We start from the raw sequence: 27,180 nt of genomic DNA, 5'->3' as shown, positions 1-27,180 counted from the left end.
TGCAGAACTAGCTACAACAGTCTATATCAACTCCTGATTTCCAAAACCTAACTACATTTTTTAACAGAAAAAGAAACAACATTTGCAATTATTTTATTTTATTTATTTATTTATTTATTTATTTTTTTGGCCAGTCCTGGGCTTGAGCTCAGGGCTTGAGCTCAGGGCCTGAGCTCTGTCCTTGGACTTTCTCAAGGCTAGAGCTCTACCACTTGCGCCTCAGCACCACTTCCGGCTTTTTTCTATGTATGTGGTACCGAGGAATCAAACCCAGGTCTTCGTGCATGCTAGGCAAGCACTTTAATCACTAGGCCAAACTCCCAGCCCCATATTTGCAATTATTTTAATGAGACCGACATAAACTTTACTTCTCAGTAGTGGCATTATTCAAGTTCAACTTATACCAGAAAAGAATGGTGCTGAGACAGGAGGATCATGAGGCCAGCCTGAGATACACAATGAAACCCTGACTCAAAATAAAATAAAAAATAGTCCATTAATTAAAATATAAGAAAGATACCATGACATCATGCTTTATTTTGAATTGAACTGGTTATAATCTGAGCTATGTAACATTCAAAACTGCCTTAATATAAAAAGAAAAGTAAATATACATAGAAATTTAAAACAAAAATAAGGCTTAAAAGGGTGATGAGCAAAAAATTTGCATATATAGGCACATATTTTAATTTTTTACCATCATATATTTTATTCATATCTAGAAGTAAATATAATTAAATAAATAAAGGTTTTAAAACAAACAAAAGCCAGACATCAATGGCTCACACTTGTAACCCTAGCAAGCCAGCTGAAATAGGAAAGGCTGTGACACTCTATCTCCAGTTAAACACCAAACAAGTCAGAAATGGAGATTCTCTTCTACCACTCAAGTGGCAGAGTATTACCCTTGAGAAAAAAGGAAAAGGAAAAAAACAATGCTCAGGAATGGCGCCCATGCCTTGAGTTCAAGTCTCAGGATTGGCACCCAAAATAAAAATAAAAATTACCAATAAAAATCTTGATTCCCAATCTTTGATCTACAAAGTACAGTTTTATATTATAGTTTGAAAGTATTACCAATTAGTACCATAAATCAAAAATTAAATTAACAGAAGCTTCTCAAAATTGTTATAAATGAGCATTCATTCTTGAATCCAAATTATTAAATACTTCAAACATAATACACATAGTGGACATTTAAATTTCAATCTATACTGATATAAAGGTTCATTTAACATAGGAATATTAAATTTTCATATCAGCAATTGTGAAACCTATCAATGTTTTTAATGAATTATCTGTAAAACCAATATATTCTCATATGGGATAAACATGTAAAAGTGGGCACATCTACAGAAAGTACAAACTGGAATGCAAAATATAAAGAATAATTTAATGAGAAAAGATACTTTGATAGTTCTGCATATTTTACTTATATTTGTCCCTTTTCCTTTCCCAACTTACAGGAAATCAAACAGCAAGTTAACTTAAAACTAAATTTAACAACATAGGGTAACCTTAAATTTATCTTATAACATATAATCAAGCAACATACTGTAATTGAAGCATACTGAAAACAGCAGTTACTAGCTAATTAACATTAGCACAAACATTTCTCTTAATGAAGATTTTAAAAATCCAGATTCCATAATAAAAGTTTGTTATAAGTATTATATTTAACTTACACAAAAAAACATCCATTTTATTCTTATCAACAGCTTTATCTACATTTTGACTGCCAGGTACTGGAAACATGTAAAGTACACCACCAGAAACCCAGCCATAGAATCTGACTACAAATTTGTTGTATATAAAGATGTCAGGGATCTATTTCTTTAATCAATATAGCCAAAGTACAGTATGGTACTTTTTTAAAAGCTGAAACAGCTTTATTTGTAATATGCAAAGCATATAAGTAATACAAATATCCCTAGAGATTTGTCTATAGAACAAAATTTGACTTAGCCACCAGCAAGACTTTTCATCTAAGCATTGTTGTTGAATCTCAACACAATTATGCAACTTGTACATAAACCTATACTTTAATATAGTATAGTACTTTACCTCTGACTAGGGCAGCAATCTAAAAGATAGCAACTCTAACAAATGTGTTACTGCTCAGATAAAACAGCAAAAACTTTTCCCTTAAATCAGTTATATTTCTTTAATAATCTCCTCTCTACTGGCCTGCACACAAAAGTTAAGGAAAACCCTTTTTCCATTATACCAACCAGCCTAACAGAATACTAAGTATACAATGCAAGTTTCATTAGAATGTTGGCATACATGATTGTGGCAATGTGAAAAAGATAAAAATAAAAAGCAGTAGAGGTACTTGTTTTAAGGGGAGGTTTCATGAATGCCAGGGCTTTAAAAATAAAGGAACAGAGTTGGATAAGGCACTGGTGGCTCATGCCTGTAATACTAGCAACTCAAAAGGTTCAAAGCTGAAGATTAGGGTTCAAAACCAGTCCTGGTAGGAAAGGCCATGAGACTCTTATCTCCAAGTAGGCAGCAAAAAGTTGAAAGTGGAGCTGTGTCTCAAGTAGTAGAGTGATAGCCTTAAGCAAAAAAAGCCCAGGGGTAGTGTCCAACAGGTGCCAAAGGGAGGGGAAAGGAGGAGAGGGGGTAATCAACAGTAGCCCTTCTATTATCAGTACCACCAGATTCAACCAAACTCAAACCAAATATTTTGGGGAAAACTGTCTATACCGAACATGCAGACTTTCTCTTCTCATTATTAGATGACACATAATAGCTATTTATGTAGTATTATAAGCAATCTAGAAACCATTTGAAGTATATAGGAGGACTATAGAGGCCATATGCAAACACTATGCTGTATATACAATGAATATGAAGTTTCAAGGGATCCTAACACAATCCTCTGGGAATACCAAGGAGCCACGTAATACGTTTCCACAGGAAAGTAGCCAGCCCACTGCTCACGCCTGTGATCCTAGCTACTCAGGAGGCTGAGATATGAGGATCAAGGTTCAAAGCCAGCCCAGGCACAAAAGGACTTGAGACTCTTATCTCCAATTAACATCTAGAAAATGGGAAGTGGGGCTTAGCTCAGGGGTAGGGCGGTAGCCTTGAGCTGAAGAGCTCAGGGACAGGGCCCAGGCCAAGTTCAGGCCCCAAAACCCACAAAAAAAAAAAAAAAAAAACCATGTAGCCTAACAACTAATTAAAACCACTGAGTGTACACATCCTTTGATACAGTAATTTCTGAGTTTAGGAATATAAACCAAAGGGGGAAAATTCAGGTATTTCATATGTACTACTGTACATAGTTACAGAGGTAAGTAGCATCATTTTGCTACCCATTCAACAAATACTAAGGAATACATGTGTCCATTGTTATGGCATTTACATTGTGGTAGAGCAAATAGAAGACAGATAAATGATTTGCTAATAGTTAATCAGAGTAAATAGTGGGAAGGGAGCACCTGTCAACATGGAGGTCACTAGTAATATGGATAAGAGCATTGAAGAGCTCTTTTGTGGGCAAAGCCTTACTGGAGTACATTAAAACAAATGAACAGGCCAGGCACTGTAGCTTTCCCCTATAATTCTTGCTACTCAGTAGGCTGAGATCTGAGGATCATGGGTAAAGCCAGCCTGGACAGGAAAGTCTATGAGACTCTTATCTCTAACTACAAAAGGCTGGAAGTGGAGCTGTGACTCAAGTGGTAGAGCACTAGCCTTGAGCACAAAAGCTCAGGGACAGCACCCAGGCCCAGAGTTCAAACTCCAGGACTGGCAAAAAAAAAAAGGGGGGGGGGAGAGGAATAACACATAATACAAGCAAAATAACTTCTCAGTTTAGCTGTAAAGAATAACAGAAATAAAGCTGTACCTAGAGACGGATCAAGGGAAATTTCTGCTTTGCTTTGTTTTTGTTTTGTTTTGAAAGATATTACAGCATGTCTCCATTTTAATTGGAACAAACCATGAGAGAGAAAATTGATACAGAAAAGAAGGCAAGACAGCAGGTCCACAATCCTATATGCCAGGGAAGATAACCAAAGTAATGTACAAGTAGTTGGGTTGGCCTCAGCAAGGATAATTCATGGGTGTCATAGAAAGGGCTGGGGGTAGAACATATGACACAAGTGAATGCAGTACAGAACTCAAAAAACATTTGAAATATGATGTAAAAATCAATGTTAATAAATTCTTTAATTAAAAATATTTTTAAAATTTTTAAAGAAAAAAACTTTAAAAAAAATAATTAGACTCAACTCTGTTCAGGTCCTGGCATTTGCTTTGCCTCTGTGTTCACAAGTAATACACAGTTTGTACCATTACTTACTTCAGTTCTTTAATCAAATGTCAATCTCTCAATGAGTTCTTGTAATGTTTAAAACTGCAAATCCACCACAACCTTTACTAAACTCTTCTTTCCATAATTTATTATCTAACAAATATGTTGTACTTTAGGGGAAGGGAGCTTGAGCGCTGTCCCTAAAGGCTCTTTTAATCGAGGCTACCGCTCTCCCATCTTGAGCCACAGCATCACTTTCTAGTAGTTAATTGGAGGTAAGAGTCTCACAGACTTTCTTAGCTGGGCTGGCTTTGAACCTCACTCCTCAGATCTCAGCCTTCTGAGTAGCTAAGATTACAGGCATGAGCCACCAGTGCCTGGATATATTTTACTTTTTACACACCTTACTTACTATCTATTGTTCCCTAGTACTCAAGAGTACTTGTTTCATTTAATCACTACCTAATCCCTGAACAAATGAACTGTTGAAAGAAAAGGAGGTCACTTCTATTTCCCCAGTAAAGTAGAAACTGAAAAAAAAAAGAGAATGGGCATCTAAATCATTTTAAAAGGATGAAAGCAGAAACAAATATCTAGCATTGCACTGAAGTGTGGTTAAACTGCTATATAATGTAATTCTACATCACCATTAAAAATGAGTGACAGGGGCTGGGAGTTTGGCCTAGTGGTAGAGTGCTTGCCTAGCATGCATGAAGACTAGGCCTCGATTCCTCAGTACCACATACATAAAAAAGCCAAAAGTGGTGCTGTGGCGCAAGTGGTGGACCACTAGCCTTAAGGAAAGCCCAAGGGCAGTGCCCAGGCCCTGAGTTCAAGCCCCAAGAATGGCAAAAAAAAAAGAAACAAAAAAGAAATAAAAAGAATATATTATTTAAGTGAGGCAGGCAGGATGGCTCACATCTGTAATCCTAGCTAAAGAACTTGAACTCTTATCTCCAATTAATCACTATAAAAGGAAAGTGGGGCTGTGGCTCAAGAGGTAGGGCAGTAGCCTTGAAGAGAAGAGCCCAGGGACAACACCCAGGCCAAGGGGTAGAGCAGTAGCCTTGAGCTAAAGAGCTCAAGGACAGCACCAAGACCCAGAGTTCAAACCCTATGGCCCACAAAAATATATATATATATATATATTTGAATGATATATATAGATATATATCATTCAAAAGGGCACTCATGGCCTATGCCTGTAATCTTAGCTACTCAGGAAACAAATCTGAAGATCTAAATTTGAAGCTAGCACAAGCCAAATAGGCTATGAGACTCTTTTCTCCAATTAACTAGCACAAAGCTGAAAGCAGAGCTGTAACTCGAGTGGTAGAATGATAGTCTTTAGCACAAAAGCCAAGGGACAGTATCCAAGCCCCAAGTTCAAGCCTATGGAGCAGCGTGCACATACACCCGTGCACACACACAAACTCATTAGATCATTTGCATTTCAAAGCTTATATAGTATTTTGTAAGTATATAAACTTGTTACTGATCTATTTTAAAACAGTAGTATATGTGTACTATATATAAAGACAAATCTAAGCTATTGAAGAAACTCAAAAAAATAGAGGTGACTTAATGAACAAAGTTTTATGTCTCTTTAATGACAATCTTGAAGGCATAGTTCTGTTCCAAACCATGGCTTTGCTACTCTCTAAAACTCTTTAATCCTTTGCATGGTCTAAGCCAGTATACCAGGAAAAAAGCATCCCAACATTCAGCAAGCAGAAAGAAGTAAGATGGGTAACAAATAAGGAAAACAAAGTAAATTACACCACAAAATCAATAATCTCTTCTAAAACTCTTTAATCCTTTGCATGGTCTAAGCCAGTATACCAGGAAAAAAGCATCCCAACATTCAGCAAGCAGAAAGAAGTAAGATGGGTAACAAATAAGGAAAACAAAGTAAATTACACCACAAAATCAATAATCTCTTAGTGAACTTCAAAGGTTTAACACAGGTTCTCTTGTTGGACACAGAACTTGAAAATTATTTGATGGAATCAGGAGAATACGACAAGCAAGAGTATGAGTATTTGAGATGAAATCAAAGCCTCCCTTCTCGTGGATGGAGGTCCCCAAGTACAAAGGGTATTTAGGGAATCCTGCCAGATAACACAATAAAGGCAGATGGGTATTTTCTTGGGTCTATAGGCCTACCGCTCAGAAGGTTGCCCCTTTTCAAAATGCCTATTGTTTCTGCTCATATATGAAATCTAGACTTAATATGATGATGATGATGATGGTGGTGGTGGTGGTGACGACGACGACGACAATGACGACGACAACAACAACAACAGGAAGGGGGAGGAGGAGAAGGAAGAGGAAACCATAATAATGATAATAAGATGTGTAAGAGTGGGAAAAGTTTATCAATGTTTTCCTTCATTTATTCCATTGTTATTTTCAGATAAATACAACAGAAAACACAAGAATTTACTTTGATATTTCTTGAGTTAGTCTACTGGTAATGAATTGCTAATTTTTGGCTGGGGGAAAATAACTATTTCTCCTTCATCCTCAAAATAAATATATTCATTAGATACATATTTTTAGACTAAGTTTCAGCACATTAAAAACATCACCTCACTGTCTCCTAGCTTCACAAAATGGGAACAAAAACATGAGAAAGGATATCAATGTGTGAGAAGTAATGCACCTGCTACTCGATGAATGTAACTGTAACCCCTCTATACATTATCCCAACAATAAAATTTTTTAAAAAGTCAATCAACAGGGACCGGGAATTTGGCCTAGTGGTTACAGTGCTTGCCTAGCATGCATGAAGACCCGGGTTCAATTCCTCGGTACCACATATGTAGAAAAAAAGCAGGAAGTGGTGCTGAGGCTCAAGTGGTAGAGCTCTAGCCTTGAGAAAGTCCAAGGACAGAGCTCAGGCCCTGAGCTCAAGCCCAGGACTGGCAAAAAAAAAAAAAAAGTCAATCAACAGATTTTAGATTTCACTCTCTGCTCTTGCCCTCTCACCCAGGTTTGCCTTATCTACTGGTGTGGAAAACACCCAGTAAATGATAGAAATCTCTGTGTGTATGTGTATTTTCCCTGATTACAATTTTTTGAGGATCTTGGACCTGTGGTTGGTCTCATTAATTCTGGAAAATCATAGGTCATTATTTCTTAAAATGCATAATGAGACTTTGACAAAATAGCCCACTTATACAACTGAGATCTTATAAAATTATAATGAAGGTGAAAAGTTTGTATCACTTAGTTGGGACTGTTCGTTGAGACAGAGTCTCAAAATCTTCCTGTGTCGTGTCTCCAAAGTGCCAGGATTAGAAGTATCATCTATTATCTTTACTGTACCAGTCCTGTTTTCAGACACAAACACCATTTCCTATAATTGCTTACAGTATTCAGTCCATTAACATGCACAGATTTACTCTACAAGCAACAGCTTTTACTGCATAACCTAGGTATGTAATAGATGACATATACTTAAATTTTTGTAAATACACTGTTTACACAATAATGAAATCATCTAATAATGATTCTTAGTAACATACCACTAATCATTAAATAACAGACATATTTCTTTATTTCCATTCATTCCTCCTCAGCTCTTTCCCTCCTCCCATTCTGTTATTTAAATTACATGCAATGTTAGACCTTTTTGACAGTTTCCTACTGGACGTTGTTTTCAGTTTTTTCCAACTTTTCTTCTCTATGTGTTTTAGTCACTGCTACTAACTCACTTTATTTTTTTTATTAAATTTTTTTATTGTAATTAGTAAAAGGGTTACATGATATTTGCCAGATAGAAGGTGCATTAATTCACATACATTGATACCCTTTCACATGTCTTGGTACCCATTTCCCTCCCCCACCCCCACCCCCCACCCGTCTTGGTTTTCCCCCTACTAACTCACTTTAAATTTCCACTGATTTCTTACTTCCTGGTCTTTAAGCAATAAGTCTAAAAGCATTCTTTATCTATTTTCCCATTGGAGTCATTTTTCCTTTCATCTGTTGAAAATATGCATCTGACTGTACATGCTGTCCTTTTTATTTGGCCAGTCCTGGGGCTTGAACTCAGGGCCTGGGCACTGTCCTTGGGCTAGCGCTCTACCACTTGGGCCATAGCATCACTTCGGGCTTTTTCTGTGCATGTGGTACCAAGGAATTGAACCCCGGTCTTCATGCATGTCAGGCCAAACTCCTGGTCCCATGTTGTTCTATTTTTCATGTGCAGCTTTTATGTATTAATTATAGTAATCATGTTTCTTGTGAGACAACCTTAATATCTATATCATATTAGATGCAAGTCCCAATTATTGCTTTTCCCCTAGATATGTATTTCTTTTCTTTTTTTTATGCTTATTAATTTTGTTGTTGTTGCTGCAAGCAAACTAACTTGTTATGAGACAGCAACGACCGAAGTAAATAGTTTTTATGCTTAAGAGGGGATCAGTCTTTACTCTTCCTGACTTTAAGTCAGGGAGCCAAATTTACTGAGTTAAAAGTTGAACCAGGGGTTAGTGATGTAGTTCAATGTTAGATCAGTACGTAGCATGGACATTCTTTTATTCCTATCTGTTACAACAAATTTCAATGTTCTAAAGCCTCTCCTTTGTATTCTATCATGAAGAGAAAGGAGAAAAATTCTAACACTACTGGTTCTACCCTGGGTTGTATGCCTCAAGACAGAGTTCTGAGGACTACCTGGCATTTCTCACCTCCTGGGGTTCTTACTTTACCCACTGGAGTCAGTAGAAAAAGGGCACACAGAGCAGAGCAGACTTTCCATGTCCTTCATGGCAAGGATAACAGGCATGAGCCAGTATAGGCCTATGTATAAGCAGCTTCTTGTTTTTTATTAGTATTTGTAAAACTATTTCCTCAGGCAAAACACTAAAACCTATGTGTCCCTAAAATAAAAATCATACCATAAATAGCCATTTTAAGGCATGTAGATTTAAAAGTCCATATACTTTTTGCTATTTTTATTTATTATCATGCTTAAAAGATACTATAGTTGTAATTTTATTATTCAGATTTTACTGCACAATTTTCCAGTTGCATGAAAAAAAATTTAAATATGCTTTCTTCATATAGCAACTAATCCAAAATAGAAAACTATCCTTGCTCCAACTGAAGTCTCAGGGACAGATGTACTGATTAGAGATTTCAACAACATAACCAGTGTCTAAAAGGCCTTCTGAGACAGATGTTCCATCTCATGACTCAGTTAACCATTTACTTATGTACTAATGTCCACTATCTTGTATCATTCACATTGAAGCAACAAAATAATGAAAAGAAACACCAAATTATGTTCATATAAAGTTCTCATTTAGACTCAAATTGTTACTAAAAAGAACAAAAAGTCCTCTTCTCAATAATCTTCTGCTTTTCAGTCACTAAATTTATGTAGCTTCTATACGCAAATTAGGGTTGAGGGTTACCAAGCCAATTACAAAGAAATACCACTATTTACACTAGAAAATGTCTTTATAGTATATTTAACCTCTTACATTATTTAAAAAAAAAACTAACTAGTGACGTTCTAAAAGCTTTTTAGAAAGTACATGGTAAACTTGCTTTAAGTTAATTTATTCAATTCTTTCTGAAACCTGTTCAATACAATAACTATATGTATAAAACAAATTTAAATAGTCAAGATACTAATGCTGTTTATGCATTTAAATAGTTATAACCAGAATTACTTAACAAGACATCAAAGATTTTTTTTTAAAAATCAGACTGTTGAGAAGTCACTGGGAATATTCTCTGAGTAGTTAGACTGCTCTTAGGAGTTAATGTGAGTAAAATAAAAGAAGTTGTCTAATAGTCTATATTTTGGTATCAATCTTAGATATTAATAGCTAAACTGTGTTCCTTTCTAACACAGGAAAATGGATAAAAATAACAAAAAATCTTAAAGAATTTCAAAAATGAGATGTTACATTAAAATGATAGGGTATGTATCATATTAGCAGTATTAAACTTCATTTGAAAATCAAATTGTATACTTAAACATTTTCCACACATATACCATATTTTATGCTAATGTAATATTTATTGAAGCTAAAATTTAAAATTAGGAAAAAACTTTAATAACATAACTACTTTATTTGCTACCAAAATAGAAAAAAAGTCATGAAACTGTCATTCCAAATAATAGTGAATAACTGCAAACATTCAGTAAACAAATCCAATGCAATCCAAAAAGAACTACATAACCATTTAGTGGCTGCAATTTATTCTATCGTGTAATACTTTAATTGTATAAAACAAAGCTGGTATCACAAATACAAAAGAACTTCTTGCAAAGCAAAGGTAATTTCTATGCTGCCACTAATGGCTGACAAATGATGAGCACTTTATTCAAAGGTATACACATACAACAAGTAATTTATACAAACAACATACTGAAATGATGCTTTTAAATTTTTTAAAAATATTTTTATAATGACTTGTCAGAATATCTACTATAAGCTTTGTATAGCCAAAAGATTTCTGAAACAGGGAAATAGTGTATTTTTCAACCTAAAAATGAAATCTGAATTAGACAAAGATTTAATACTAACCTAAAAATGTTTGTATGAGACAGTGCACTGACATGTTACCAATATATTGAATAAACAAACAATTCAGGTTACAATAATTTTAAAGTCTTTCCTTATTAGTTGACATTTGATACTTTTATTCAATGCAAAAGAAAATCTCCCCATAACAAGTAACAAAAAGAAACAAGGAGCCAATTGTTAATAGATTTCTCAATGGGGGAAAAAAATCTTAACATACTTAGTGCCCAAAACTATTAACAAACCCTAAAACTACCACCACTTAATGGGTTTAACTTTTTTAAAAGCACTAGAACATACGCTGTTTTGATTTTTTTTTTTTTTTTTTTTGCCATTCCTGGGCTTGAGCTCAGGGCCTGAGCACTGTCCTTGAACTTTCTCAAGGCTAGAGCTCTACCACTTGAGCCTCAGCACCACTTCTGGCTTTTTTCTATGTATTTGATACCAAGAAATCAACCCGGGACTTTGTGCATGCTAGGCAAGCACTCTACCACTAGGCCAAACTCCCAGCCCCAGATATTTTGTTTTTTTAAAGAGAATACAAACTCGCAGCCAAATGCAACTTCAAAACTTAGAGATACAGGTTCTTATTACCCAATCTTGCACCCCAACGACTCAGGGAAAAAAAGATGTGTTTGAGAATGGAATACATTGTAAAGAATCTTCCCTTTCCACCTCCAAATACTCTTATAAACAAAGAAAATATTCCCCTAAAATGACATTAACTGTTGTAATTCAAAAGATAAAAACAGTGATGGCAAGAGGTAAATTTAAACCATCAAAATATGAATAAAAAGTAAATAGACAAATGAAATCCATAACTTCTTTCACAGTCACATTAATATAAACAAGCAATATTGCTACCTCTAATTCAGGATACACCCATTAATGAATGCACACATACAGAACTTAAACACTCAAAGCAAATTCATTAAGCTTCATCTGCAAGCTAGGGGCTTGAAACATATTAGTTTTTTGTTTGTCTTTATTTTTTCCAAATGACCATGCGGATGAAAGCTCTTCACATTAAAAGCTTATTAATAATTAATAATCTCAATTCCTCTCAAGATACATTTCTACTTTCCTATAGCAGGCTAGGTAGCTTTTTTTTATCTTTTTTGGAATGTGGGGCACTGTCCCTTAGCTTTTTAACTCAAGGCTGGTGCCTAGTAGAATGGAATAAGAAATTAATTTTATTAATGTAGAATAATGGAAACTAAAGAAATCTAGGTTAAAGACAAGAAAGCAGGCAGATTTATAAAGATTGACAAATGCTAGACTATTTTCCAATAATTTTAGGGCAATGATTCTCAAAACATTATGGAAAATGATTTCATTAGGGATTATTTACCTTTTTCATTATGCTGATGCTTGTATTCATGAAACAAGTATAATGGTAAAGAAAAATTGTTAGTATTTTACCATAAATCAAAGTGGTACACTACACACTAAACTACTGGTTATGTATTCTTCAAAATTAAAAATGTACAGTTCACTTAAGAAAGTCCCAATTGAGTCAGGAAGAATTACTAATTTTATAGCGTTTCAACCCCTAGATGCTGAGAGACAAGACAGAGGCCCATATAAAACACCCTGCTGCACACTAAAATAGCACTTGCCAAAGAAAAGCATTTGCTTACAAGCTGAATTGGCCACTTTTTCATGAAACACTATTTCTACTTGAAAGAATGTCCAAAAAACTAGGGTTATTCAATCTTTAGTGTTTGAGCATTATCTTATTATAAATAATAAAATCAACTGAAAATTAGAATCATTTTTTTTCTTTTGATGACACTGGTGTTTGAACTCAGTGCCATGTGCTTTTAGAAAGCAGGAGGTTTACCACTTGAGCCATGCCTCCAGCCTGGACATCAGAATTCTCGAAAACTTTTGAGTGCAACTGTGCAACTGAAAGCATTCCAATATTAAAGACTTCTAAGGAGAGTTACAGTGACATCATAGATATGATTTCTGATAGCATTCATTGCATCACACATTAAAAAAGTCATTCCAAGTAGAAGACAGATAAATGGCTTCTAATGTAACAGAGGACAAAGTGTTCACTGCTATAGATGCAGATTCCACCATTTCACTCAACTTTAAGAAACTATTATTCGTCAAGCTTTGCAGTATTATATACAATTACTTGAAAAAGTTATTAAAATACCCTCCTTTCCTAACTATATTATCTACGTAAAACCAGGGGGCTTTTTTCCATGTAACCCAATCAAAATAACATACTGCAATACACAGATATGAAAATCTGGTTATCCTCTGACACTGTCTCATTAAAAATTACTTTACAAAATGTAATTACTTTCAAAAGCATCAGGTTAACATAATGAGTTTATCATCATTTTAAAAATAAATTAATAACTATTTTGAATCTTGGTTGGAATTTCCAACGTGGTAAATACTGATTACCTATATAAACACAAATTGTGGTTAACATTTAATAGCTTTGAGTATAAAAGAATCTTAAGATTAGGTGGGGTACAGTGGCTCATGTCTGTAATCCTAGCTACTCAGGAGGCTGAGATCTGAGGATGAAGGTTCAAAGCCAGCCTAGGCACAAAAGGACCGGAGACTCTTATCTCCAATTAACCTCTAGAAAATGGAAAGTGGGGGTAGGATGGTAGCCTTAAGCTAAAGAGCTTATTGACAGTGCCCAAGTAAGTTTAAGTCCCATTACCCCAAAAAAGAATAAAAATTAAGAGTCTGGGAGCATAGCCTAGTGGTAGAATGCTCATCTAGTCTGAGTCTGTTCTTCAGTATCACATACACAGAAAATAACAGAAGTAGTGTGGTTCAAGTGGCACAATGCTAGCCTTGAGCAAAAAGTGTCCAAAGACAGTGCCCAGGTCCTGAGTTCAAGCCACAGGACCAGCAAAATAATAATAATAATAATAAAGCTAGAGAACGATGTCTTAGAATTTGCTAATCTGAATTCTTTTCAAGATACATTTCCATCTTCCTATAACAAAGTAGGCAGCTAAAGTTGCAGTCTTGGTTTTTGGAATCTGAAGCCTCAGGGACTACGCACTTGACTCTTAGCTCTTTTGCTCAAGACTGGTACTCTACCACAGGAGCCACAATTCTCATCTGGCTGTTTGGCAGTAAATTTCCTAACTGAATATAACAGTCTCACAGATTTCTCTGACTGGTCTGACTTTAACCAGTGATCATTAGATCTCAGTCTCTTGAGTAATTAGGATTATATGAGTGAGCCACTGACAATTAGATTGCCTTCCTTTTTCATAAAAATAAATTTCTCACTGGGTACTGGTAGCTCATGCCTGTAACCCTTGCTACTTGTAAGGCTGAGATGTCAGGATTGCAGCTCAAAGCCAGCCCAGGCAGGAAAGTCTATGAGACTTTTATTTCCAATTAGCCATCATAAAAATGGAAGTGGCTGGGGCCAGGAGTGTGACCTAGTGGTACAGTGCTTGCCTAGCATCACAAAGCCCTGAGTTCAATTTCTCGGTACCACATACACAGAAAAGACTGGAAGTAGTGCTGTGGCTCAAGTGGTAATGTGCTAGCCTTGAGAAAGCTCAAGGACAGTGCCCAGGCCCCAAGTTGTTCAAAGCCCCAGGACTGGCGCCAAAAAAAAAAAAAAAAAAAAAAAAAAGGAAATGATACTGTGGCTCAAAATGGTAGAACCCTAACCTTAAGTGAAAGAGCCCAGGGACAGTACCCAGGCCAGGAGTTCAAGCTCCATAACTAATAATTCATTAATTAATTTCTCTAGAAGCCATTAAAAGAGTAAGTTGAGTGAAATTGCTAATAACTAGACAAAGAAACCAGGGTTCCTTGGACATTTGGCTATCTCCAGAAGCAACAAAGTTATGGAAAGCAAGACTTGAACACTCTTCCGTCATACCAAATAGCAGGAAAGCAATTAAAGACCATTAACAAACAGCTAAGATGAATGGAGATGAAGGATGGGTGAATACAGTCATTATTTTCATGTACATATGTGAAAATGGAACCACATAACTTGAGAGAATGGGTAGGGCTGGGAAAGGTGGGGAAAAATGATGGAAAGTGTGATATTGATCAAGATATGCTTATAAAGTGATTACTGAACTGAAACTTCTTTGTACTACTTAAATTATTTAAGATATTTGCACACCGAATGCTATGGACATGGTATTGGAAATATAAACATAACTACATCGACATAAAAACCTATGACTCTATAGACATGTCTTATTTTATAAATTAATATGTATCTATGATATACAAACCCTTAACCTAATTTTGATTATGTTCTAAAAACTAAGTGCCAGTGATTGTATACAGAGATTCCATTCTTGAACACTTGTTTGTTAAACATGTCATCTGAAATATGATGTAAAAAAATCAATGTTAATAAATTCTTTAATAAAAAAAGATAATTGTTCAAAATGAAAAAAAATTATTTAAAATTGCTTCCCAGAACAAGTTGAGTATCAGTGACAACTACAATAAAACAAATTTTTAAATCCACAAGTTCATATGAAATAAAAGGTACCACTGGTTACCTTAAGGGGATAATAAAGACATTTGTCATTAGCAAATGTCTTTACCCCCAAGAAAACACCAATTAAATCCCATTTTTTTTATAGCCCACCTACATCATAAAGGGGGAAAAGACATAGTTTTTCAATAGGATCCATATTTGGTAACAACAAGCTCTCAAAACCATTTTCCCCCATACCAGGACTTGAACTCAGAGCCTCACTTAAGCCACATCTCCAGTCCTCTTCTAAAACCTTTAAAAAATAAGATTTTTAATTTCAGGTAGAATAATGATATATTAATGGTAACTAGCTATAAAGATTCTCTTTCTAAACTGTACTTTCTTTACTGTACATAAATTGTCTCTAAGGAAAATAAGAACCAAAAAAGCTGAGTACCAGTGGCTCATACTTGTAATCCTAGTTACTTAAGAGACTGAGATCTGAGGATTGTGGTTCAAAGTCAGCCTGGGCAGGAAAGCCTGTGAAACGCTTATCTCCAATTAACCACCAGAAAACTGAAAGTGGAGTTGTGGCTCAATTAATTAAGTAAAGCACACGTGATTGGGAAGCAGAGCCAGAGGATCAAGAGTTGGACAGCAATCTAGGCTACAAAAAAAAAGGTTAGGCTTAAAGTCCAAGAGCCAGAATTTCAACTTCCAGTTTTATCATTTACTAACTTGTCCAAGTTACTTAAGCTCTGCAATTAATTCTATAGCATGCAAAATAGAACAATGAGTACTTCCTATGATTCTTATGAAAAATTTCACAGAGCAACAAAAAAATAGTAAAAGACTTACTGTCAATAAGATAATAATCCTCTGCAGAGTGCGCATGGCTCACTCCTGTAATCCCAGCGATTCAGAAAGCTGAGATCTGAGGATCGAGGCTCAAAGCCAGCCTGGGCAACAAAGTCTGAGAGATTCTTATTTCCAATAAACTATTCAGAAAAAGCTGGAAGTGGCACTGTGTCTCAGGTGGTAGAACACTAGGCCTGAATTCAAGCCCCAGGACAGCCAAAAAAAAAAAAAAAAAAGATGGTACTAATCCTCAATAGATCATTCTTTTGGTAACAATACATTGTTATCTTTCATGTCATGTAAAAAGAAAAAAAGAAAACACTAGGGAAAATGTTGGGTTGAATCATTTGTTTCATTAGATACCAAGGGATATTGTTACTAGTCCAGTGAAAGCTACCATTTTTGCCTTTAGCTGGTATAAAGCTGTTAGCAAAAATAATATGGAAATATAATACAGAAATATGCATACATCACAGAAACCATGTGTAAATTTGCCCTCTGAAATGAACTTTTTGTAGATTTCCTAATAAATTATTAGTCAAGTCATTTAAAAATACAGGGATATAGTAATGTTAAACATTGTGTTTTAAAAACACAGTAATCCCTCTATGCAACTATTCCATATAAATCTACTTGCAAATAACTAAATCTCATAATGCTTTTCAAATCAAATAAGGCAAACTAAAACTTTTACCCATGAATTACACATTAGCAACAAAAACCTGATGAAAAAATTATAACAATGAGGGATTCAAATTCAAAATATAGTATGGTCTTAAATCAAATTCCACTCAGAACAAGTAACATAACATCTTGCCACAAAATCGGGTACCAACCATCTTCTGAACTACCACCAGAGTATTTTTTTTCCAACAGCTATATGGATAAGTCCATTGGGAATACTACTCTCGAAGTTTCTCTGGTTGTTTCCCTATAATAGTTTCCTAGCACCTTTATTTTACTCTCTGGAAGGCATACCATTACTATATTACTCATTTCACTGAGATATATATATACACTTCAAGTTGCTCCTAATGTGTATTATACAACTCTACATTTACAGTTGGATAAACAGTGTGTGGTAATTTCTCCAAGCAAATTCCAAAAACATCACCATAGCAATTATTTAGAGCTATGGAGGTGACAACCTGACCTCAGAGGAAAAATTGATTCAAAAGGACATGCTGTTAATGCATAGCCTATAGCCCTTCAGACCTTCAAGGACTGGTAGAGCCAGCGAACGGCACTACCAAGCAGTAAGTTCAAAATTGTATTACTGAAGTAGGAAAACTATCACATATCAAGGTAAAGGCTGGGGAGTTTGGCCTAGTGGTAGAGTGCTTGCCTAGCATGCACGAATACCCAGGTTCGACTCCTTGGTACCACAAACATAGAAAAAAGCCGGAAGTGGTGCTGAGGCTCAAGTGGTAGAGTGCTAGCCTTGAGAAAGTCCACGACAGTGCTCAGGCCCTGAGCCCAAGCCCAAGACTGGCAAAAAAAAAAAAAAGGTATCAAGGTAAAATCTGCAAAAGGGCAGTGATAAGGAAACTGAAGACTTAACAATGATGAAGTTTTCATCTGATTGCATTCATGCAAAATGGGAATAACAATGAATGTATGGGTTTTCAAAATCAAAACAAGTCTCAATACTTAAATATTAAGATAATTTAAAAAGTTCTGACAACTAAAAACAGTGTGGTTCAAACATGATACTTGAAGATCAAGAATGTCTCCAGGACCTTTAGCTACCCTAACATGCCTGAGGAATTTTAACTCATTAGTGATACAAGATGAATCCCTATAGTTGGCTATTCTGAATAGACAAGATATAAGGCTTTTAAAAGAGGTCAAAATTTTTTTCAAGAAAAAAATGAGAATGCTTTAATCACTAGGTAAGACCACCATGGATGTAAGAATATGTTCAAATAATTAAGTTATAAGTAGCTAGTCAACTAAATAGCTTCATACAACATTACAATGCAAAGTGGAAAACATTGTTCCCTACTGCTTACATATTTTCTACAGTCAACAGTAAACCACCAGAGGGTGGTGATTAGAATCCAATGTAGATGGAGATGAGAACCACTGCATAATTGCTTAGCCCATAGAATTTATACTAAAGAAACAAAGCAAGCATATGGGTTTTGGTCAAACTGTTTACTGCAATCCAGTATTAAATAAATTTAATAAATATTGCCGAAAAGAAAATTACAGGACCCCAAGGAAAAAAACTCCACTATTTCAGAATACAATCAAAGACCATTTTATATTAGCAATTTGTACCTAAACAAAAACGTGTGACTCATTTAAAAATTTCAAATGATAGAGTTATGGTGGGGGGGGGAAGGTGAGTTCTTGAAAATAATACTTTATGCTCATGATAATTAAAGGTGATTTACCAAACATATAAACACCTAACTTATCCTAAGGGGGTGGCACAATTAAATGAAAGCATTTTTACTTTCTCATTTATTACTTCCATAAAGCAGTAATGTCTTGAGGGCTTTAATTCCATATAAACTAGAAAGGCAACTTAAAATTATTTTCCATCACTCCCACCTTCATCTCTTTTTAGCCAAACACCCACCACAAGACTAAAGAAGCTCTCTGGAATCTTATTGTTAAAGTTCTAACTAAACAACTTAGACATATTAAACTCAAAAAGATACAGAAGAACAGTAATATAAAACAGAATGAAGACCCATCTGTCATTAATAACAAAAGAGAAAGGATAAGGGCTTTTATTTTTTTCTGTGCCAAAAAATTCTAACCATGTGTACAGAAATCATCTACAAGGATTGAACTTAGCTGTATCTCTGTAAGAACTTGCCTGAGAAGCTTACTAGGCACAAAAGTGGAGAAAAGTGCAGTCATTCAAAGACTTAAAAACATGTTTGGAGAGATGGCAGTGTTTTCAAACAATTATAAAACTACCCAGATCTTTCAAAATTTTAAAATAACACAGCATCAAAATCAGATAATACAACTAGTAGTTGTTTTAAAGAATGAAATCTTAGCCAGGTGCTGGTGCCTCACACCTGTATTACTAGCTACTCAAGAGGCTGAAATCTAAGGATTGAGGTTTAAAGTGAGCCTGGGCAGGAAAGTCCGTAAGATTCTTATCTCCAATAAACTACCAGAAAACTGAAATTGGTGCTATGGCTCAAAGTAGGAGGTGCTAGTCTTGAGCAAAAGAGCTCCAGAACAGCACCCAAGCCTCAAGTTCAAAGCCCATAACCAAAAGGAAACAAATTAAAGAGAGAGAGACACAGAGAGAGAGAGAGAAAGAGACAAAGAGAGAGAGAGAGAGAGAGAGAGAGAGAGAGAGGGGGGGGGGGACATCAAAGGAATCCACATAGGGTAAGAAGAAACTAACTCTATTCGCAGATGACATGATCCTACATCTGAATGATCCAATAAGCCCCACTCCCAAACTCCTAGAACTAATAAATCACTTTAGCAAAGTGGCAGGATACAAAATTGACCTGCAAAAGTCAGTAGCCTTCTTGAACGCCAACAATACACAAACAGAAGGCCAAATCAAGAAAATGATCCCATTTGCAATAGCCCCCAAAACAATAAAATACTTAGGAATTAACTTAACCAAAGACATAAAGGAATTATTTAATGAAAACTATAAAAGCCTAACAAAAGAAATTAAAGACAATAGCAGGAAATGGAAAGACATCCCATGCTCATGGGTAGGAAGAACCAACATAGTGAAAATGGCTATACTGCCAAAATTGATATACAAATTCAATGCAATCCCCACCAAAACCCCAAAGACATTCTTCACGGAAATAGAAGGTATAATCCAAAGGTTCATATGGAACAAGAAAAGACCTAGAATAGCCAAAACAATTCTAGGCAAAAAGAGCAATGCAGGTGGCATTACAATACCAGACTTCAAACTCTACTATAGAGCCATAATAACAAAAACAGCATGGTATTGGCACAAAAATAGACCAGAAGATCAATGGAACAGAATAGAAGACCCAGATATAAAACCACATACCTATAGTCAACTTGTATTTGACAACGGAGCCAAAGATATACTGGAACAAACACAGCTTATTCAATTAATGGTGCTGGTAAAACTGGGCAGCCACATGCAGAAAACTAAAAATTGACCCTAGCCTTTCACCATGCACAAGCATTAACTCAAAGTGGATCAAAGACCTCAATATCAGACCAGAAACCTTGAAACTGCTACACGATAGAGTTGGAGAGACACAGGAACTCACAGGCACAGGCAAAAACTTCCTGAAAAGAGCCCCAGGGTCACAACAGATTGAAGAGAGACTCGATAAATGGGACTACCTAAAAATAAAAAGTTTCTGCACAGATAAAAGCATAGTCGCTAAAGTAGAAAGACAGCCAACCAACTGGGAAAAGATATTTACCAATAATACATCAGACAAATGCTTAATATCCAGTATCTACGGGAACTCAAGGAACTAATCCCCCCATCCCCAAACCCAACAAACCAATCACTAAATGGGCAAGGGAACTAAAGAGAGACTTATCAAAAGAAGATGGTAGGAAAGTATATGAGAAAATACTCATCATCCATGCTCATAAAGGAAATGCAAATAAAAACAACCCTAAGATACCACCTTATCCCAACAAGAATGGCCAAGATTTTGAACTCAGACAATGACAGATCCGCATCTGGCGGTGCTGTGGAGAAAAAGGAACCCTACTGCACTGCTGGTGAGATTGTAACCAAGTTTGCCACTCTGGAAAGCAGTGTGGAGGTTTCCTAAAGAACTGAAAATAGGCTTTCCCTACAATCCCGCCATTCCACTCCTGGGCATCTACACTGAACATCATAACCCAGGATATGATAAGGACTCCTGCTCAGCTATGTTCATCTCTGCACTATTCACAATAGCCAAGTGATGGAAACAATCGAGAAGCCCTACTGCAGATGAATGGATACAAAAAAATGTGGTGTGTATATATATATATATATATACACACAATGAAATTCTACATAGCTAACAGACAAAATAATGGCATTCACAGAGAAGCGGATGTGGACGAATCTAGAGCGAATCATGTTGAGTGAGACAAGTCAAAGGCGCATGGTATCTTTAATATGTGACTATTAGATCCACACAGTAACAAGAGCGATGACTCAGTATTTGCGTACCCAATGCTATGGACATGGTATTGGAAATATAAACACAACCACATAGACATAAAAATTTATGACTTTACAGACATAATGTTTTATTACATAAATTAATATGTATCTATGACATACAAATCCTCAGCCTAATTTTAATTATGTTCTAAAATCTAAGTGCTAGTGATTGTATGTAGAAATACTCTTCTTGAATACCTGTTAAACATATCATTTGAAATATGATGTAAAAATCAATGTTAATAAATTCTTTAAATATAAAAAACACTTGAAAACTTGTACTTAGCTTTTTTGTGTGTCTATATGTGCTTGTCTAGGGACTTGAACTCAAGCCCGGGCGCTCATGTTACTTTTGGTTTGTTGTTTGTTTTGTTTTGTTTTGTTTGGGGGAGTGGTTTGGGTTTCTTTTTTTGCCAGTCCTGAGGCTTGAACTCAGCATACTGTCTTTGAACACTTTTTGCTCAAGAATAATGCTCTGCCACTGGAGCCACAGCGCCACTTCCAACTTTTTCCGTGTATGTGGGTCTGGGAAATCAAACCCAAGGCTTTTTGCATGATAGGCCAGCACACTACCGCTAGGCCATGCTCCTGGGCCCCTGGTTTTGGTTAAGATGGAATCTCACAGACTTTTCTTACTAGGCTGATTTGAACTATCCTCCAGTCTCAGCAGCCTACTGAGTAGCAAGGATTACAAACATGAGCCACTGGCATTCCGCCTTCAGTGGTAGGTCTTTTGTCAGTCCTGGGGCTTGAACTCAGGACCTGAGCACTGTCCTTGGGCTTTCCTCAAGGCTAACACTCTATCACTTGAGCCACAGCACCACTTCCAGCTTTTTCTATATATGTGGTACCAAGGCATGGAACTTGGGTCTTCGTGCATGCTAGGCCAGCACTCTACCACTAGGCCAAACTCCCAGCCATGTGGTAGGTCTTTCTAAACTACAACAAAAAAATTAATAGACAAATGAAAATTTTAAAAGCATAAAAAATACTAGGAAAATTTTAATTATGATTCAAGTATCCAAAAAATGTTATTCAAATCATTATAAAATTTCCCAAATGCTCATCCTACCTGCTATAGTTATCTAGATAAGGATCAATAACAAAAGCACTAAACCAGACCACAGATAGCACCCCACAACTAACACGTGTTTCCTTGGTTTGCATTAATTTGATCATTACGTTATTTCTATAAAGTGCAGACTTGACCTGATTCTAAACCTTTTTAATGTATTTTGTCAGACAACTATTGTTCTTAGCTCACTTGTATGTGTGTGAGAGAGAGAGAGGGAGAGGGAAGGAGGGAGAAAGGAGAGGGAGGATGGTGGAGAAAGAGAGAGAGAAAGAGAGGTGGGGGGAGAGGGAGAGAAAGAACATCCTGGGACTTGACTGGGCTTGACTGGGTTTTCTTTTTTCTTTTTCTTTTTCTTTTTTTTTTTTTTGGCCAATCCTGGGGTTTGAATGTAGGGCCTGGGTACTGTCCTTGAGCTGTCTTATGGCTAGAGCTCTACCCCACTTCCAGCTTTTTCTGTGTATGTGGAAACCAAGGAATCAAACCCAAGGCTTCATGCATACTAGACAAAGACTCTACTGCTAAGCCAAACTCCCAGCGCATCCCTAAGCTTTTTTGCTCAAGGCTAGTGCTCTATCTCTTGAATCATAGCTCCACTTCCAGCATTTTGCTGGTTAACTGGTATGTCACTAACTTTCCTGCCCAGACTGGCTTTGAATTGCCAGCCTCAGATCTCAGCCTCCAGAGGGTTATAAGTGTAAGCCACTGGTGCTTGGCTCTTAGTTCACTTTTGTAAGTAAAAGAGCATTAATCAATCCACATCCATTTTCTCCCTTTGTATTACATCTCTTTCCACAAGGACTAGGTGATTATATAGTTTCTATTTAATCCATATATTTCTGATAACCTAGATGCCTTGCTCTCCTCTGAAATAATAATTCCCTTTTCTTTAATTCAGCCTTTTCAATACATAAAAAAGCAAAAAGTGCAATAAATTACAAAGCTTATGATTTTAGGGCTGAATATATAACTCAGTAATAGAACATTTGTGGAACACACACAATCACTGCATGATAGACAAAGACACACATGCACGTATAGATGAAAATTTCAAAATACCTTTTCAAACAACATTTCAAAGAAAAACTACTCAAGCTTTAATTCAAAATTGAATAAAACTAAGTAGAATGTAATGTCAGCACAACATATGCCTGCTTTAAAATAAATCTTCTGGAGAGAAGATGATACTAAGTTGCATTAAAGTTATAATTTAACAAACTCATGATTTCATATTCCAAAGCTATTTATTATTTTATTAATATTTATTAATATTTATTAATATTTTACTTGAGCAATAATGGAAAGAAAATGTTAATCTGAATGAAACCATTGACTGAATGACTGTACTTACGTGTTAGATGAAAGATTCCATCACAGGCACTAATATGAGATAAAAAGGCATTTCCCAGGCCCTGCCCATTATGAGCTCCTTTCACAAGACCAGCAATATCCACTACATTTAGAAAGGCAGGAATTTTGCTGAAATACAAAGGATAGCTTCATTATAACACTGAAGCTTTATTTTTTGTGTCTAAATGGAATATGTAATTAAGATATTATTGGTACATCAATGTCAATGTTCAAATTTTGATAGTTTGCTCAGACACAAGCAGAGATAAAAAATATTCAAGAAAAAAATTATATCTATATCAGATATGTACAGATTCTTTTCTTGACATTATTCCCTAAACAATATGTAAACTATTTACACAGCATTTATATTTGGAATTATAAGTAATCTAGAAAGGGTTTAAGGAATAAAGAAGAATGTGCATAGGCTAGAGGCATAAAATGGAGTAACCACTTTCTGCAAGCAACTTTTAGTGTCTGTACTAGTTTTAGAACCAATCTCTAGTGGACACTGAGGGCCCACTGTAATATAAAACTCACTTGGAAACTCAGCTACCCAGATATAATCATCAATTAGTTTCTAATCTTTATTATATACTTTTTCCTATGGACATATATATATACTATAATTTTATGTGAATAAAATCACATGATACAGACTACTGTCACTACTTCATAATCCTTAGAAAAATAATTGTAATGTTTGTTAATTGGGTGCATCCTTCCTTCCCTCTTTCTCCATACTCAGTGGAGCCTGAACTTCAAGTCTGGGAGCTGTCCCTTAGCTTTTGTGCTCAGTGCAAGGGGTCTACAACACATGAGCAAGACGCTCCATTTCCAGGGTTAGTTTGGTGAGCCATAGGACTTGAACTCAGGGAGTGGGCACTATCTCTGAGCTCTTCCACTCAAGACTATCGCTCTACCACTTTGAGCTTCTCCCACTTTTTGAGTGGTTAATTGAAATCTCTTGCCCAGGCTGGCCAGCTCCAGGGTTTTGCGCGCGTGTGTGAGTGCCTGTGTGCGTGCGTGTGTGTGTGTGTGTTGTTAGTTGGAGGTATATGTCTACCTGAGCTGGCTTCCACCTGTGATCATTAGATCTCAGCATCTTGAATAGGTAGGATTAAAAGCATAATGTAAAAAATAAATAAATAAATAAATAAATAAAAATAAAAGCATGATGTACCTGCTAATGCCTGCCTCAATATCATTTATAATCATTTAAAGCAATATTCTTTAATATTTTAAAGAAAAACTCTTCTGTTTGACTGTACATATACGATATAAGTAAATTTACTCAGCTGACACCAAATAAATAATGTCATAAAGTACTTATTGGAAATGGCCCTGTGGCTCAAGTGGTAGAGCAATAACCTTGAGCTGAAGAGCTCCAGGACAACACCTAAGCCCAGAGTTCAAGCCCTATAACTAATCCCCACCTGCCCCCGCCCCGCTGCCAAAAAAAAAAAAAAGAAAAGAAAATACTTCTTACCTTGCTGGTTTGTGATATTGGCAAAGAAAATCAAATCTTTCATCTGGCACAGGTACTCTGCTCTCATTAGGATCAATAGTACAAAATGGGAAGTTTTCTGCAGAAGCTTGACTATTAGTTAATACATTGAAAAACGTAGATTTCCTAAAATTAAAAAAAAATTCAATTCTTAAATTCATGTATATTTCAGGGCTCAATTAATATCTATGAGGAATACAAAGCAATCCACGAAGGTGGGAGTGGAAGAATATATTTTTACTAACAGAAACTAATAAAATTATAAGATAGCCCCTATTTTACAATTAGGTTGAAAAGAATGTTATAAATGATAGTATCATGTCGTATCACAAAATACATTATTTCACTTATTATTTTCTTCACTTGACTTATGTAACTGTAACCCCTCTGTGTACCACCTTTACAATAATAAAAATAAAATTAAGAAAACATTATTTCATACTGCATCTGCTGGACTAGTATACTTCACCTATATCTAATATAAGCTTCCCTAGCATGAAATATTGAAAGACGTATATCTAGCCAGGACTACCATTTCTCAAGCAATCTGAATTCAGGATCAGAAATGGCAGGTTAGGGCCAGGAGTTTGGCCTAGTGGTAGAGTGCTTGCCTAGCATGCACAAAGATTCCTCAGTACTACGTACATAGAAAAAGCCAGAAGTGGTGCTGTGACTTAAGGGATAGAGCTCTAGCCTTAAAAAAGATCAAGGACAGTGCTCCAGCCCTGAGTTCAAGGCCCAGGACTGGCAAAAAAAAAAAAATGGAAGTTTGGACTAACAATTAACATACAAGAAATACTGGTAAGTCTAAAATTATGCTTTGTGAAAAATCAAAATGTGTATTTTTAAGGCATAAAAAAATACTTAAATCAACATAAAAATACTTAAATCAACATAAAAAACATAAATGTGGAATAAACTGGTGACTGATTTTTATCAGTAATGTGTGTTCTGAGGATGCCAATTCATACAAATATTAGCCACATTTTAAAATTTTAAAGTGTCAAAAACTATAGAGCAAAATCCAAAACAAATGGGATTTTTTAGAAGCTTGCTAACTTATTTTGTATTACTTTTCAACTGCATCTATAACAAAGATAGTAGAAAATTTACTATAGTTATTTTTCCTTGCTACAACTATAGGCCCCATAAGAATTACTATCCTATAATCTATATTTCATTTAGTTAAAGAGTTAAGGAAATGACTAAGAATTACTTGGTAATCATGAGACCAATACTTGCTAACTCTGGCTGTCATGATATAAAAATGCTGCTGGGCACAGTGGTTCACACCTATAATCCTAACAACTCAGAAGGCTAAGATCTGAGGATTGAGGTTCAAAGCAAGCCTGGGCACAAAAGTCTGTGAGACACTTATCTCTAACCACCAGAAAACTAAAAAGGCAGTGTAGTTGAAGTGGTAGAGTGCTAGTCTTGAGCTGAAGATCTCAGGGACAACGCCCAGGCCCAGAGTTCAAGTCCCACAAATGACAAAAAAAAAATACGTTCATATGAACAAAATTTGATAAAAAAATTTTTTTTGATAAAAAAATTTTTCCAGGAGCTGGGAGTTTGGCCTAGTGGTAGAGTGCTTGTCCAGCATACACGAAGACCCAGGTTTAATTCCTCGGTACCACATATATAGAAAAAAGCTGGAAGTGGTGCTGAGGCTCAAGTGGTAGAGCTCTAGCCTTGAGAAAAAGTCCAAGGACAGTGCTCAGGCCCTGAGCTCAGGCCCAAGACTGGCAAAAAAAAAAAAAATGTAAGGTAAAAATGTTTATTAGATGACATCCAATTAGCTTATATTCATCAGGAAAATCTGTACTTATTGCAGTTATCTCACTGATTGAACTGTTAAACCAAAAAAACAGTCCATTTATATACTTCTGACAGTCATATAAAGAAATGATTAACAAAAACAACAATCAAGGCTTATCTAAGTACCACTGGTGAAAATATGTTTTAACACTCACCCATAG

At 35.7% G+C, this 27,180-nt stretch overlaps 1 protein-coding gene across 2 annotated transcripts in view; it reads right to left on the bottom strand.

The window, feature by feature from the left end:
- Ola1 (Obg like ATPase 1) overlaps window positions 1–27,180 on the bottom strand; it is a 121,126-nt gene that overhangs the window by 82,293 nt on the left and 11,653 nt on the right. For both annotated transcript variants that reach the window (XM_090342617.1, XM_090342616.1), the window contains exons 3-4: window positions 25,184–25,327; window positions 23,696–23,823 (exon numbers count right to left, since the gene is read on the bottom strand). In XM_090342617.1, the coding sequence (XP_090198743.1) occupies window positions 23,696–23,823; window positions 25,184–25,327 (272 nt within the window). The remainder of the gene's footprint in view (window positions 1–23,695; window positions 23,824–25,183; window positions 25,328–27,180) is intronic.

This window comes from Megascapheus bottae, chromosome 12 (assembly GCF_031878675.1).
Source record: "Megascapheus bottae isolate mThoBot1 chromosome 12, mThoBot2.hap1, whole genome shotgun sequence".
Taxonomy (NCBI): domain Eukaryota; kingdom Metazoa; phylum Chordata; class Mammalia; order Rodentia; family Geomyidae; genus Megascapheus; species Megascapheus bottae.
Note: the sequence above shows the minus strand (reverse complement) of the source record. Positions and strands in the feature narration are given on the sequence as shown.